Source organism: Diceros bicornis, chromosome 3, assembly GCF_020826845.1.
Source record: "Diceros bicornis minor isolate mBicDic1 chromosome 3, mDicBic1.mat.cur, whole genome shotgun sequence".
In the NCBI taxonomy this organism is placed as follows: domain Eukaryota; kingdom Metazoa; phylum Chordata; class Mammalia; order Perissodactyla; family Rhinocerotidae; genus Diceros; species Diceros bicornis.
In genome coordinates, this window is record NC_080742.1 from 91,168,687 (window position 1) to 91,184,673 (window position 15,987).

Here is a 15,987-nt window from a genome sequence, read left to right on the forward strand (position 1 = left end):
AAGGGAAACTCCATTCCAATGTACATCTACATGAATTCATACCTTTTTCTCTGCCTTGGATAATGAAGAAGAGTCTGGAAACACTTGCTTCCCTTCCTCTCTTGTATTGAGATAGTCTCAGCATCCGTACTCTCATTTCGTTTTTTTAAACCTATATAGAAAGAGTTGATTGTTAACAGAAGTTGAAAAGAGAAAAATAAAAAGAACAAAGATACAATTTCAATTCCCTACCCATCCTATCCCACTGAGGCTGAAGAGACCAAAGTCCATCAAAAAGGCAAATGGTCCCCAGGTCCTCAAAGTGACCTATCCATCCCTAAGCCCTCTGATCTATTAAAGGTTGCCTCCAATATTCTTTGTGTCTGAATTTGCGGGGGGACGCATAGAAAAATCACATTTGCTACTTTATCTACCACAAGGCAGGAGGTCATGTTACTATTAATATTCATACTACTATAGCATTACTACCAGTACAATTCACAAAGTACTTTGCCCGTAAATTACCTACATTTGAGCTTAAAAGTACTTGCGAGTTGTATAATATTATCCTGTTTCATATATAAAGGTTTGTCACTAAAGCAAAATCACATAGCTGCTAAATAAAATCAGATTTCAAACCTAGGTTCTTGGACTCCAGATCTTTTCACAAGCTCCTGCTTCCTCTCAATGTTTCCTTTTATAATAGATTTATCCATTACATCATGTGGGTCTAGTTGACATATTTAAGGTAGTGTTTGTAGCTTTCCAACCAAGTTTTCCTTCATTGTTTATCATTTTCCCTACCATTGTCGCCAACCAAGCTCCCCTCACCCTAAACCTGAGGTAAGTTGGTAAAGATGTAGAGCTCCCCAAATTACACTGTGTTATCTCCAGGCTTTAACTGGGTCTCCCTGAGACCATACCATGTCCTTATGAAGGCACTGACCTGACTCTGATGTAGAGCAGGTATAATTCATATTGATATAAAGCCTGTTATCTTGGCTCCTAAGTGACCTGAAACATCTGCTAAGGCTGTCCGGTTGCAAACAATATGTATTGATAAAAAGTTATTTTTATGATTCTTTGATTCAGTAGCTTCTGCTATTTCTGTCTCTGTCTGCAGATTAATAATCATCACATTTTTTAATGGGAACAGATAATCAGACATATGTGGGAGAATGTATTCTCCTTGGCCTCTCCAGTGACTGGGACACTCAGGTCTCCCTCTTTGTCCTGTTCTTAGTCACATACATGGTGACAGTGTTGGGGAACTTCCTCATTGTCCTTCTGATCAGACTGGACAGCCGACTCCACACTCCCATGTATTTCTTTCTCACCAACCTCTCCCTTGTTGATGTTTCTTATGCCACAAGCATCATTCCTCAGCTTCTGGTGCATCTTCTTGTAGAACATAAAGTAATCCCATATGTGAGCTGTGCAGCCCAGTTATTTTTCTCCCTGGGCTTGGGTGGGATTGAGTTTGTTCTATTGGCGGTGATGGCCTATGATCGCTACGTGGCTGTGTGTGACCCCCTGATATACTTGGTTATCATGCGTGGAGGGCTCTGTACCAGGTTGGCTATCACATCTTGGGTCAGTGGCTCCATCAACTCTCTCATGCAGACCACCATCACCTTTCATTTGCCCATGTGCACAAACAAATTTGTTGATCACTTGTCCTGTGAACTCCTAGCTGTGGTCAGGCTTGCCTGTGTGGACACCTCCTCCAATGAGGTTGCAATCATGGTTTCCAGCATTGTCTTATTGATGGCACCTTTCTGTCTGGTTCTCTTGTCCTACATCAAGATCATCTCCACCATCCTAGAGATCCAGTCCACAGAGGGAAGGAAGAAAGCCTTCCACACCTGTGTCTCTCACCTCACAGTGGTTGTCCTATGCTATGGCATGGCTATTTTCACTTACATCCAGCCCCATTCCAGCCCCTCTGCCCTTCAGGAGAAGTTGATCTCTCTCTTCTATGCCATTTTGATGCCCATGCTGAACCCTATGATTTACAGTATAAGGAATAAGGAGGTGAAGGGAGCCTGGCAGAAACTACTAGGGCAATTATCTGGATTAACGTCAAAACTGGCAAGTTGATGAATCATGAGCATCACTTAGAGAAAAGAGCTTTGCCTGTGGGTTCTCCCACTCAACTCAGATATGATGGGCATCAACTGTATTGCCCTAGCAACCAAGAAGGAGATGAAGAAACATGTACTGTGATGTTGGGTAGGAGGCTGAGTAGTTAGGTTGGGGTGTTGAATGTGGGAGGATTTTTATGTCACAGCAGCATGTTCAGAGAAGTTAAGCACTGCTGTAATAGAACTTCACAATTACTCAATCTTGTTTCCTATAGCCTGGGAGTAATGGAAAAAAATAGTATTTATTGTTTTGATTAGTCACATTGTTTATAATCATGGATCTATTCATGGATCTTACATTGGACTGCTGGTTCTTATTCATCCAAATTTTGTACAAGGTTATCGTGTTTCCATTGGGAACAAAATCAATCTCAAATTTTATATTCACTTAAAATAATGTGTGGTGTATGTAGCCACATCCAGTAGTTGTGAGTCACTCTTCTGAGAAGAGTGTTGCTATCAAGACTGATTAAAATGCTTTTGTGCTGGACCAACGATATGTGGACATAATGTGTTTGAGTGCTGGTGGTAACTCAGTAGAGAAGCATCAACTAAAGGTCCTGTTTTATACTGATAGGAATATAACTAAAGGCGTTGGTACACAAGGCTATTACTGGCCAAGGAGAAGCTACATTTCAAGGTCTTTTTGACAGTATATGAACAGTTTGAGAGGAATTTTACTAGATATATAAGGGGTACAATTTAAATGTTAAAACTGTCTGATCTCTGAAAAGTTTATAATCTCTTTTTCTGAGACTTAAGAAACAAATAAGCACATAAAATATGAAATAAATTATAGAATGTCAAAGATGTAGTTATCTAAGAAAAAACACATTCCTCAGCCAAAGCCAATGAAAGATAAGACAATTTTAATATGTATTTTGGGAATCAGGATAGTTCAGTCAGCTGTGCAGATATTGCCCTCTAGTCACCATATTGAGCCTCCTCCCATCGCTCCTCCTCCACACACAACAGATTCCTAGTTGATCTTGGTAAATCTACTGAGGTGGACTAGTCTGAGTGTGGACTACACCTCTGAGAACAAGTCTCATTAAGTGATGCAAAGGAGGAAGAAGAAATAATGGTACACGGATGAGGAAGGGGACCAAGGAGAAAGAATGTGATAGTATTTTGTCTTCTCACTCCCTTGAAGAAGACTCAAAGTTCTTTCTTCCTGTTGTCTCTTCCTTAAGTCAGTTAATTTGCAGTTCTTCCATTTGTTAAATATTATCACAGAATCTCAGCATTCAAACAGTGTTGAAGGTTCATATAATCCAAAGCCCATTTGACATTTTAAATATACCTAAAAGTAATCAATTTTAAATTTTGTGATATAGGCAGGCAACAGAAAAGATGTAAGTACTAGTAGACTAAATTTCTCTTGGTGTTAATTCAAGAAATATTAATAGAGTGTCTACCTGTGTCAGTAACATTGAATGGTTCTTGAGACACAATAGTCCTGTATGATACAATCCTGACAAGGATGTGACTGCATAACAGGGACAGACGATGAAGTAATTAAAATGCATTATCATAAGTGTCACAAATAGAGTAAGCCTTTGGGTTGATTGCAGAAGTCTTCCTGTATGAAAGGACCAGAAAAGGTCCAGGTGGAGACCAGGAAAGTGAGAACAAGTGATCCAGGTGACAATCAACTTGTGAAATGTGGTGAACTGGGAGAGAGCATGAGAGTCCAAAACTGTCCTGGAGCCACACATGCAGAGCAGAGAAGACTGCAGAAGTAGTGAGATGAAGTGGTGGTAGACAGGGGCCAGATCTTGGAGGGCATTGAAAGCCAAATTATTTTGAACTTTATCCTGAGAGCAACAGGGAGCCAGTAAAGATTTTTAAGCAGGAGCATGGCTTGATAAAGTTTACGTTTTTGAATTATCACTCTGGCAAATGAGTCAGGCAACCAAGTAAGGGGCTTCCCCAGGAATACTACTGAGAGTAGTAGTATAGTAGTAGTATAGTAGTACTGAGAGTAGTAGTAAAAATACTTTGGGGAATCTGAACTGAGATGGTGGCAATGGGCAAAGAGAAGAGTTGTGTCAAGTCACATCATTTGAAAGAGATTTCAGAGGAACACTTCATCTTCTTCCAGATTGGAATTCCCTTGTGGACCCCATTCCTCCTCTAAAATGTCATAATCCTATCTGAATATTCCATAACTTGTGGAGTAACCATCAAAATTTATCACCATGAGCACACCTTATCTAAAATGGTAGGAGAAAGAGATGAAAGTGGAAGGAAATTAGTCAACAATACAAATATGTTACAGGAAACTTTGAGGAGGAGAATGTGTGAAGATTCTGTATCCTCATTTCTGTGACTGGTCACGTGGTCACAGTGCCTGTGACTTTTCTTCACGCTCATCCCATGATCCCTTTGCCCTTGCCAGCTCCTCAGCTTGTTTGAGTTCACCTGAAGGGTTATCCAAATCTTCCTTTCTCAGGAAACAGAAATGTTGGGGGTAGGCTTTAAGTATATAGAAACGGACTAGTGTAACCTTATATTCCATGTGTTAAATTTTTGGTTTTATTTTTTTCATTTCATAGGTCTTTTTTTTTTGAGGATGCATTTTCTCGGTACTTGGACTCAATACTTTACTCATTACTTGGACCGCTGTGAGATGACAGGCATTCCTAATTAGTAGCTGCTTCTGAAAGACATTCCCAATGTAAGGGAGCAAAGTACTGTTGATGCAGGAGTAAAATAAGACGATATTCTAAACAATAAGGCCGTTAAATATAACTTTTGAAATTTGGACACTGATAAATATTTGAGAATAAAATCTTGTTTGTTAGTTAATAATCGTAAAAACATCACTGAGGTTTTCAGTAAAAACAAATTTCCTAACACACATAGAAATTACTGGTTTTTTTGCTCGAATAAGAATCCAAATAAATTCCATACATTGCAATTGGCTACTATGTCTCTGAAGACTGATTTAATCTATAGGTTCACCTTCAAGTTCCTTCCTTTCTCCTTGGAGTTATTCGTTGACTAAAACAGGATTGTTTGTCCCAGTTGGACTTCCATGCAGTCTGGATTTTTTATGGCGTCCTGGGTGTGTAGTTTTGCATGTTCCATTGACCCTGTATCTCCTGTTAAATCTAGAGGCTTGATCAGATTTAAGTGTGATTTTTCTTTTTTTCTGGCAAAAGCATTTTCTAGACGATGGCATTTACTTTTATCAAGAGGTATGCCATGTTTGGTTTCTCTTTTCTAGGATTTATTGCAGTTATTACACTACCAAGATCAGGGTTTCTCTATAGCAGCAAGTGTCCATTGATGTATCGGAGTGGGTAATTCTTTATGGCAGGGGCTATTCTGTGCATTGTAGGATATTTTACAATATTGACCTCTACCCACTAGATGGCGGTTGCACCCCCTTCCCGCCATCTGCCAGTTTTGTTAATCATAAAAGTCTCCAGACATTACCCAAATGTCCCCTGGGAGGGGAAAATCACCCCTGGGAGAAAACTAATGACCTAGTTTCTTTAATTTATTAGGAGTTTCAAAGAGATGATGTTTTAGCATCCCTTTCTCTGTATTATCTGGAATACATTTATAAATAGAAACTTCCTTCTCACCACTATTTCATCTCTCTGAGTTAAAGTTAATATAGCAAAGGCAGAATACATTTTTGACTTTTTCTCTTTCTTTATCACTTTTTTAATACAACAAACAGGTTTCTTTTTTCTTTGTCATTAACTCATCAGTGTAAACTTCTTTGCTGTGTTTTAATTGATTGTAGTTATTACCTTTATTGATGTTTAAATTGTACCATATTTACTGAGTAAGAGCTTATTTTAATTTCCTATTGCTGCTGTAACAAATCACCATAAATTTTGTGGCTTAAAACATCAAAAAATTATCTTGCAGTTCTGGAAGCCAGAAGTCTGAAATGGGTTTAACTATCTCAAAAATCTAGGTGTCCACAAGACTGCATTCCTGTCTGGAGGGCTACGGAAGAATTGGATTTCTTGCTTTTCCCAGTTTCCTGAGGCAGCCTCCATTCCTTGGCTCAGGGCCCCTTCTTCTACCTTCAAGGCCAGCAGCACAGCATCTTCAAACCTCTCTCTGCTTCTCTGCTTCCATCATCACATCACTTCTGACTCGGATCCTCTCACCTTGCTCTTACAAAGACACAATCACAATGATTATGTACATCGGGATCACACAGATTATCCACGATAATCTCCCCATTTTAAGATCCTTAGTATAAATACATCTGCAAGTTCCTTTTAACATGTAAGGCAGCATATTCACAGGTTCTAGAGATTAGAACACGGACATCTTTAGGGAGTCATTACTCTGACTAACAAAGAGCCTATTCAAATTGGCTACTTAGTTTTTTTCCACATGACCCTAGTAATCTTGAATACTCCTTAATTTCTGATGTGAATCAATATCACAGTCCTGTCTTTTACTTTTCCTGCCTTATAACTGGCATTATTTCTCCAAAAAGCACTGGTTCCTTTTGGAGGAAAACAACATTCAGAAACCACAATCTGAGTACTGTATTCTACTGGAGGTTTAGGGTTGGTTCTGTTGTTGGCAAGATAGATAGTCAGTAGTGGTAGTAATTGAATTAGTCTTGGCTAGATGGAGTCCAAGTTGTTGAACCCAAAGATAGTCATCATCTTTGCCATCATGACTACAGGTATGCTTGGGAAATGAGGCTGACTGACTCCTAAAGTATGCCAGTATTCTTGTCCACATGAAAACTGAGAACCTCCTTTGTCATGAGAAATCACATGGAACACACATGAATTTACTATTTCTCCCCTAAAGCTGTGTGTCCCCAGTCCTCTAAACTTTATCTTCTACATCCAGGCAAAAGATTAGGCGTGGCCTTTAAATCAGTGTGTATCAGGCAAAGTGATGGTGAAAGGTGCTGTTTAAAATTCTCCCCTTTAGAAGGAATGCTTTCTCCATAGTCTTTCAGGGTCACATAATTTCAGTTAAATAGTCATAGGGATTATGTAGGAGGCCATATTGTGGTTGAAAACTCAGTGGCACAAATAGACATGATGGGAGTATGAGCCAACTGTTTATGACAGTTGCTTGACTCTTCAGGATCTGCTAGACCTAGTTCCGTGTATACTACTTTATGATATGCAGGCTTTGATGGACAGCTCCAGGTGCATTAGTGGCCTGGTTTCTGATGGCCAGGCATTCAGTTACTACTAGGGCCCAACAGCAAGCAAGAGCTCTTTCTCAAAAGAACGTCTACCTTCCCAAAGAGGCATATCTTTTTCCAAAACAGTATGGACAAGCACTTTGATTCTCCAATCAAGGCTTCTCACAGGCTCTACTCAGCATCCCAATCTGTCATAGACACTTCAAGTACCAGTGAAAATGTGGGGTCATAAGGACCAAGTAACAGAACTGTTTGTACTGTAGATGGACCATCTGGAGAGTCTCTCTTGCTTTGGGTTCCACTGGAAGCTGGCATCCATAGCACTAGCCTGACTGGCCTTCTCACAGTGAACCCCAAAATGGACAAATATGGAAAGCACTGAGTCTTGAAGCACAGGTGCAGATAAAGAGGAGATTGCATTGGTGTTATCAAAATAAAAGGCTGGGTACTCAGGCATTAAGCCTTGATGACATTAATAATCATTGATTAGAGAAGTTATTGCTTTATATGGTATAATGTTGTGGATATTGACTTGATTTCCTCCTGCCTAGGCAGCAGGGATCACTGTCTTACAATGAGTTTCTGTGAAATACAACCTGTTCCTCACCTGCATTTTAATATATTCTTTGTACTACTTATTTCTTGGATCAAGAGCAAACCAATTTAGAAGCAAATTGGATCTCCAATCTGGATCAGATTCTGTGGTATGGTCTGCTGTGGCTGAAGACCACGTGCTGCTACTGGTGCTTCTGCCAAGATGACACTGGGAGGAGGAAATGATCAGGCTAAATGCTCCTCAACATTTGCTCATCAGCATGATTTCAGACTTCTTACTCTCAAGGGCTTTATTCTATGGGGTTTGAATATTTTAAATATCCCTCTTAAATTGTAGAGGTCTGAAATAAACACATGACCTCAAATATAGCCTAATCAAGTTAGAGTCCAATGTATGTGGCAGAGACTTGCTAGTTGCTCATCAAACTCATTTCCTCTTCTTCCTGGTACACTATTAGGCTAAATGTGAGCCTCCCTTGCAGTGAGGTGTGGCCAAGGGACCAAGTTCTAACTTCTAAAACGCGGATGCAAATAAAATATGCCAACTCCAGGCCTGGCCTGTTGAAATCTCCCAAGCACCAGCTTCTGTTGTTCATGGTCTTGCTCTGAAGTCATCCCCACATGCTAACATTTTTGTGTGTGCTATTATTGCGATACATTTTAGATTCACATAAGGTACAAGCACTAAGTAGCTTGCTATTATTTTTTCATTAGATAGTTATCTGACAGTGTGTTAAAAATTTCAAAGATTCTTCTTCTTCTTCTTTTGGTATAGATCTAATTTTCTGTGTGATATTTCTTTTGGCTGAAGAACTTCCATTAACATTTCTTATGGTCTAGGTCAGCTGGCAATGAATTCATTTAATTTTAACTTGTCTGGAAAAGTCTTTATTTTTTCCTTCATTCTCAAAAGATATTTCCCCTGCATATAGAATTCTCAGTTGACAAACCACACACCCCCCAAACAAGGACTTTAAACGTCATTCCATTTGTTCTAGCTATCATAGTGTCTGACAAGAAATCTGGTTTGATTTGGATCTTTGGTTTTCTGTATTTGGTGTGTCTTTTTTCCTCAGGTTGCCTTCAAGTTTTTTGCTTTATTTTTGGCTTTTTGGCAGTTTGAATATAGTGTGTCTAGTTTTTTGTTTGTTTGTTTTTAGTTGTTCTTTCTGGCTGAGCTTCTTGGTTTTGTGCTATGATTTCTTTCGTTATTTTTCTCAGCCATTATCTCTTTAAAAGTTTCTTCAACTCCTTCTGTCTCAAGTTTTTGTCTGATTTTATAATTACATGTATGTTGGATGGTTTGATATTGTCCCATAGATTGTCTGATATTGAATACTCTCTTTTTATCATCATCATTATTATTTTTATCTTCATGCTTCAGTTTTGGTAATTTCTATTAACTTATCTTTATCCTTACTGATTGAATCTCAGCTTTATTGATTCTACTCAGAAGCATTCTCTCTCTCTTATCACATTAGTCATGTCTAGCATTTCCATTTGATTCTTCCATTTGGTTTTCAATTCTCTGATGAAACTCTTCCTGCATTTATGCAGGCTATCCATCTTTTCCACTAGATCCTTTAATTTTTTAATGAGTTATTTTAAACCCTGTATGATAGTTCCTATATTCAAGTCATGTCTAATTCTGATTCTGTTAATCACTTTGTCCAATGACAGGGTTTTTTTTCCCTTGCTTTTTCTATGACCTTTAATTTTGGCTGAAACACAGACATTTTGTCCGTAGGATAATAGACTCTGAGATAAATAGTATTATGCCTTGAAATGGGTACGTCTCTTCAGTTTGTACTGTAGCCTTGTGTTGTGGGGAGAGTGTGGGAATCAGTGCAGTCATGGGTTGAGCTGGGTTTGAGTTTTGTTGTTGCTATGGTTATTTTCGGTGCACCAACAAATTCAATTTTCTCAATTATTTCTTGTGCTTAAAGTGGGATGTTCAGTGGTTGGAGGATTTTCCCACTGTTGCTGTTCCACCCTTACTTTTAAGCCCTCGCTGTGAGACTGCATGTCAGAGAGTGTCTGTCCACATGCTGCCTCCTCCCCATGGTTAACTACTGTTGCTTTTTCCTCAATTCCTGCTAGCCTGATGATGGAGGCTCAGGGTTTATTCTCTGTTGTCCTGGTTCTACCTCAGTCTTAGGCACATCCTCTGTCCCTGTTTCTCAGGGTTGGGGCTTTTTTAGTGCTCTTGCCCCTTCCCTACCCTTAGAAGGTGGCTCATCATTCAGGTCCAGAATGGTCTCTTGTCCCATGGAAACCCCAGATCTAGAGGGTTTTTTTTTTCTCTTCCTTCTTCTCAGCAATGAGTCTTCATCTGTCTCTGAGGAAATCAGGGTTTGCTTCCCTTCCCCCAGTGGCTTCAGGTTTTTGTTCCACAAGGGAGACAGACTTGATGGTGGGAGCGTGCTTTCTGTTTCCTGCAGTGCTGTTGTTGCCTTCACCTGGACCTGCATCATGAAGGCAGCTTTCTCTGATTTTCCACTTTTCCCTAAATGTTCTCATGAGGACTGTTCTAAGTACTTGGAAAAATTTTTGAGAATTGATGTGAATTCCTTTTTTGTCTGTGGTTCCTAGCCATTGCATACTCATAGTCCTCCCACATTCAGCCCTTAGCAATCCGATAAAGCAATTCTTACAGGCTTGTATGGTGGCTGTATATTCCTCCCTTGCTCTGGCCCAGGTAAGGCAGAGCTCATGTCCCATATCTCTCTGCAGGCACCTCTGTCTTTCCTGAGATTTCATTCTATTAGTTTCCCTGCAACCTCGCTTTGTGGTGATTTCAAGAATTGTTATGATTTTGTAGATTATCTGTTTTTTTCTTGTTTCAAATGGAGGCATTATTCTTTCAAACCTGCAACAACTTAAATGGAATCTAGAGGAAGCAAAATTACTTTTTAAGGTAATTTAGAAAACCAAACAGAAAACATAAAGTAGGAAAGCAAAAGAGGGAAATGGGTTCTATTTTCAACTAAGTACTATAACAATGGCAAATAATGGCTTTCTAGGCCGAGGAGTATTTTTTTTTTAATTTTTTGTTTATTGCAGTAACTGGTTTATAACATTGTATAAATTTCAGGTGTACATCATTATACTTCTATTTCTGCATAGATTACATCATGTTCACCACCCAAATACTAACTACAACCCATCACCACACACTTGTGCCAAATTATCCCTTTTGCCCTCCTCCCTCCCCCCTTCCTCTCTGGTAACCACCAATCCAATCTCTGTCTCTATGTGTTTGTTTATTGTTGTTATTATCTACTACTTAATGAAGGAAATCATACGGTATTTGACCTTCTCCCTCTGACTTATTTCGCTTTTAGGCCAAAGAATATTAAGTCACACAAATCACTTATCTAGAAGCAGCTCATCCAAATTATATGCATAGTGTTTGGTGCAGAGAATTTGTTATATTCATGATCTTCTTGCAAACTCAAGCCTACAAATTGAAAGTAAGTATTAGTGTGTCTGTCACAAATGCTTCTTGAAGGAACTATTTCAATTTCTAGGTAGATGCCTGTGAGGTAAACTTGCTGGGGAGAAGAGGGAGCATTTCCTGTCTGGGTGGAAAAGCAGGAATTATAGGAATGTTTGGGGCTCACAGGGCGAGAAGCAGGGAAAACTTAGATTGTGGTTGACTTTGAAACCTTTCTCTCTCAGAAGAGATTTGGTGTTAGAGTCACTAGAGACCTCAGATCAAATCTCTGTGAAGTGGGTAATGGTAGAATAAAGTGTTGTAATGAAAGATTAATATGATAGTGGTCTATAGAATGAATTGCTCAAGTAGTTCTCAAATTTTACTCTATCAGAAACATCTGAAAAGTGTTTTATTCTATCAGAAACACCTGAAAGACTCATTAAACCACAGACTGGACCCTATCTGCATAGTTTCTGATTCAGTAGGTCTGAATGGAGTCAGAATGAAGCCTATTATGCTTTGAAAGGCACTGAATTATGTTGAGCTTAGAAACAACACGCTAAAATAATAGATACCAGCAGTATTAATAATGGAAAGGAAGGACCTGTGTGACAGACGTTTCAATGTAAAAGTTGATATAACTTGCTGAATGACAGAGGTTGAATGAGAAGGAAGATTGCCTAAGGTCTTAAGCAGGAGTGACTGAGAGTGCTGTGGAGTCCTTGTTAACAGCTTGGAATTTGGGAGTTTACCTTTGTTGCCTGCAGACAGGTGGAGAACAACGGAAGTGATATCAACTTCTAGATACCGTGACTACTGCCCTCACAGCCATGGAATTTTTCCAACTTTCCTCAGAGAAAACATCCAACCAATCTATCAATTCTATGGGAATTTATAAATTTAGGTGAGGAATGAGAAGCATCTCTACCTTCCCTTTCTATGACCTGGAATACCACAGAACTTTTGTCAAAGTCACTGGGTGCTGTAATATCAGAAGCCATGGTAACATGATGGAATAAATTAGTGGATAAGCAGAAGGACAATATGTTGGGTGAATATAGAAGACTGGTAGATAATTAATGTACATTAAGGAAATAGATGAGTTGGCATATGGATGATGATAAAATGCATAAATGGGTAGAGGAGCAGATAAGTAAATGGATGAGTGAGTATTGAGACGGTTATAGACAGTGGGTAAATGACTAGATACGTAAATGGTGGTGTTGAGAATTACTGGGTATTTGACTTGGTAGATGAATGAATAAATGGATAAATAATTCACTTATAAAGGTACATGATACCTAAAGAATATATTAGAGAATGGTAAGGTGACTGCATTCTGTCAAAATTACATTGGATCTATTCATAAAAATTAAGATTTTAGGGGCCAGCTAGGTGATGTAGTGCTTAAGTTCATGTGCTCCATTTCAGTGGCCCGGGGTTCACTGGTTCGGATCCTGGGCGTGGACATATGCAGTGCTCATCGAGCCATGCTGAGGCAGCAGCCCACATAGAGCAACTAGAAGGATGTACAACTATGACATAAAACTATCTACTGGCCCTTTCGGGAGAAAACAAAAAAAGCTTAGCAGCATGCTGGCGTATAGGAAGTGTCTAATACATGTTAAAAAAATTAAGATTTGAAGAGTATAGAAAGTTAACACTTCTAAGTTGAGGATTCTAGATCATCCCCCCCCCCCCATAAACCATAAGATTTTCTTCATCCCCTTTTTGGAATTTTATTTCAAGTCTTAAATTTTTCTATGCAATGTTATTATTTTTATAACTGGAAGAGCACCATGAGAAATGTACTTCAGTGTCCATCCATCCTTGCAATGCTCAAAACAGTCCAGTAGACTCTTTGCACATATCTCGGAGGAGTGAAGCACAACACTCATCTTCAGAAGGAAAGACGAAGGTATCCTGGAGCCAAAGGGAATCCAGGATTGGATGGAAGCCTAAATAGATCAGGTTTGGACTATACAAGAAGATCTTAAAACTTCAGAAAGCTGGCGTCTCTGACTTTTTAGAATGACCTAAGACTTCAGTGGATTGTTGTAGTTAGAGAAGGATGGAGAACAGCCTTCCACAGAGAGAAGAGCGGCACCAAGGCCCCGACCTTGAGAATTGGGAGTGGTGACAGCAATAAACACTCTAATGCATAAAGCTCCTCAGGGGAATCTGTCAGCCCCACGATGCTAATTCAGCCACTGCTCGCCTCATTAGGTTTGTGTTTGAGCCAATTGCGGAGCACCTGTGAACTTCCTCCCTGTAGTTGCCTCACAATGTAAACTAGTCCCAGGTGAATTCTTGGCCCAGGAGGCGAGGAGTCTGGGACACTTCATCTCTATGTCCATCACTTTGTTGGAGGGAAGCACTCTTTAGAAACCAGCACAAACCTAGACTGAAGTAGACACCTGCATTTTGTCTGGCACTAATCAATGTTTGAAAGCTCATGACAGAGGTATCAACAAAGGGTGGGTGTAAACAGAGGTTTCTAGAGGGGCAGAAATAGAACTGATCTAATTTGTTAGGGACTTTGGATCAGGGATATGAACCACGAATGCTGAAATTTTCTCCTCCTAAATAGTATGGCAAATGTAGTAAAATAATTCTGCTTTCCAGAGGCTGGAGGCTTAATTACATTTTTGTTCTATGAGTTTCTCCATTCCAAACTTTAGTACTGACAGAGAGAAAGAAAAAGTGTGAAAAAGTGGGGAATTGGGGGAAGCAAATGATTAATAGTTAAAAATTGGAGCTCTTGTGGATGAATTCTGTGTCTTTTTGGGGGAAGCCACTTAGCAAACAAGCCCAGATCTATAAAATGATTAGTTAGGTATTGATATTCTTGAACATGTAGTAGGACTATATTACATTTCCAGATAAGATAAATTGTCAATAGCTTTAAAGTATCTTTTCTCAATTATTTCCTTAAGACTCAGTATACAAAGTATTTAGATTTTCCTTTCGATGATAGAAATTTGAAATATAAAATGTTAAATGAATTGCTCAAATTCATAGACACTGAGAATGTGAACTGGGGCTAGAAATGAGGTCTCCTGATTCTCATTTCAAGATTGGTTTCTCTACAATGGGCTATAGGGATTGTACTATGGAGACTTGCCAGACTGAGGGAATTATACTGCAAAAGAATACCCTAGTCTTATCTATAGGGGACTAGAGATATAAAGAAGGTGAGCATTTACAAAATGAAATCATGATAACATATATCATCAAAGGTGAATTTCAGGTTTGCACATATTGGAGCAACTGGGTCTCATGATTGGACTCAGTTTACATGAAAAGTCAGGCAACAAAATCAGTTATGAAGTAGATAATAAGACCCCAAAGAAGAAAAACTAATTGTCCTCTCAGGATATAAAACCATCTTTGAAACTTCACCCATCTAAGTGGCCCTGGGATCTTCTGTTTCCAAACATTAGGATGATGCACGTAGTCCTGCCCATGAAAGATGCATTCAGTGTATACAACAACCAAGTACTCAGCCACAGGTCAGGTGAATCTTTCTTTAAATGGAAGTGCCATTTCTATTGACAAGTCAACTGTGAAAAGGTATGATTCTGGTGTATTTTGACCAGCATGAAAGAAAACATGTCTGTAAGTTGTGGAACTTATCTTCATGTGCTCTGTTTCTGTATTCAGGACTTCTGTTTGTCTCAGCTAAGGTTGTAGAGGACTCCAATTAGGAGGCCAGTATGATTAAGACTCAATGGAGTGTTACAAAAATGACACACAAACAAATATTCAGGAGAGAAAAAGCTTTTGGCTTTTTATCTCTTAGCTGTAGGGCATCATCTCTATAGTGATGGGAGGTACTGTGGGTAATAGGCTCACCTTTAATCCTTACTGTGTTTCAGATTGGATTTTTGAGGATGGTCCAAAGTTTTGTTCTACCATGTACTCTTTGAATTGGCATGAATAGTGGAAAGGATTATTATTCTGAAATATAATATAATTCTGGAAGGTGAGAGACCGAGGAACACTTCAACAATGTGCATACCTCCTGAGTCTTTTCAAATCAGTACTTTTCTTTTCCTAGTGGAAGAGAGAGGGAGAAGATAATTTATGAAGCAGTCAGCCAATAGAAGTGGAAAATATTGTCAGATAGTTTTAAGTGTACAATACACTCACTGGGGTAGGATAATAAAATGTGGCAATGAATGTTACAAATGGAAAATGCACCCATGTGTAAAGCCCTGGATACTTCCTTCCTTGCAAAGGAAGATTGAGTATTTTGGAGTGTTTGTCTGTTGTGTAGCAATGGAAACTAAATGCAATTAAAAACTGATTTAAAAATGTGAACAGCAGCATCTGAAGACATCCCCAGGAAACCACATTAATGATCTTGTCTGTGTGCACCAACGTATGAAAAGTTCTGTCATACTCTCTTTATTTGCCTATGGTATGGGTCATGTTACTCATCTTTTTCATGATGAGCAGTTGCTAATGAGTTCTTCAAGGCCTTATCAGTACTATCAGAGCAGGAATACTGTTAGAGCAGGGGAGGATGTGGTTAAAGGCTAAAGGGTACTTTATATTTAAAAGACATATTGTTACTTGCATACTGCAGAGCTATAGGGAGGTTGCCATGGAAGGGGCTCCCATCTGGGAGATCCACTGGTCAGAGTTTAATAAATTATACCAGACTAGTTGGAGATGCCTGATTTCCATGACTCCAAATTGCCAGATGTTTACAAATT

At 39.1% G+C, this 15,987-nt stretch overlaps 1 protein-coding gene across 1 annotated transcript; it reads left to right on the forward strand.

The window, feature by feature from the left end:
• The first annotated feature begins 1,125 nt into the window (after nt 1-1,125).
• LOC131398512 (olfactory receptor-like protein OLF3) lies at nt 1,126-2,491 on the forward strand. Its single transcript, XM_058532124.1, has one exon. The coding sequence runs from the start codon at nt 1,126-1,128 to the stop codon at nt 2,077-2,079; it is 954 nt and encodes a 317-aa protein (XP_058388107.1). The 3' UTR covers nt 2,080-2,491.
• Nucleotides 2,492-15,987: the final 13,496 nt, after the last annotated feature.

What these genes read in the sequence shown, in the direction of transcription:
- LOC131398512 (XM_058532124.1), top strand. Translation starts at nt 1,126, where the DNA reads ATGGGAACAGATAATCAGACATATGTGGGAGAATGTATTCTCCTTGGC.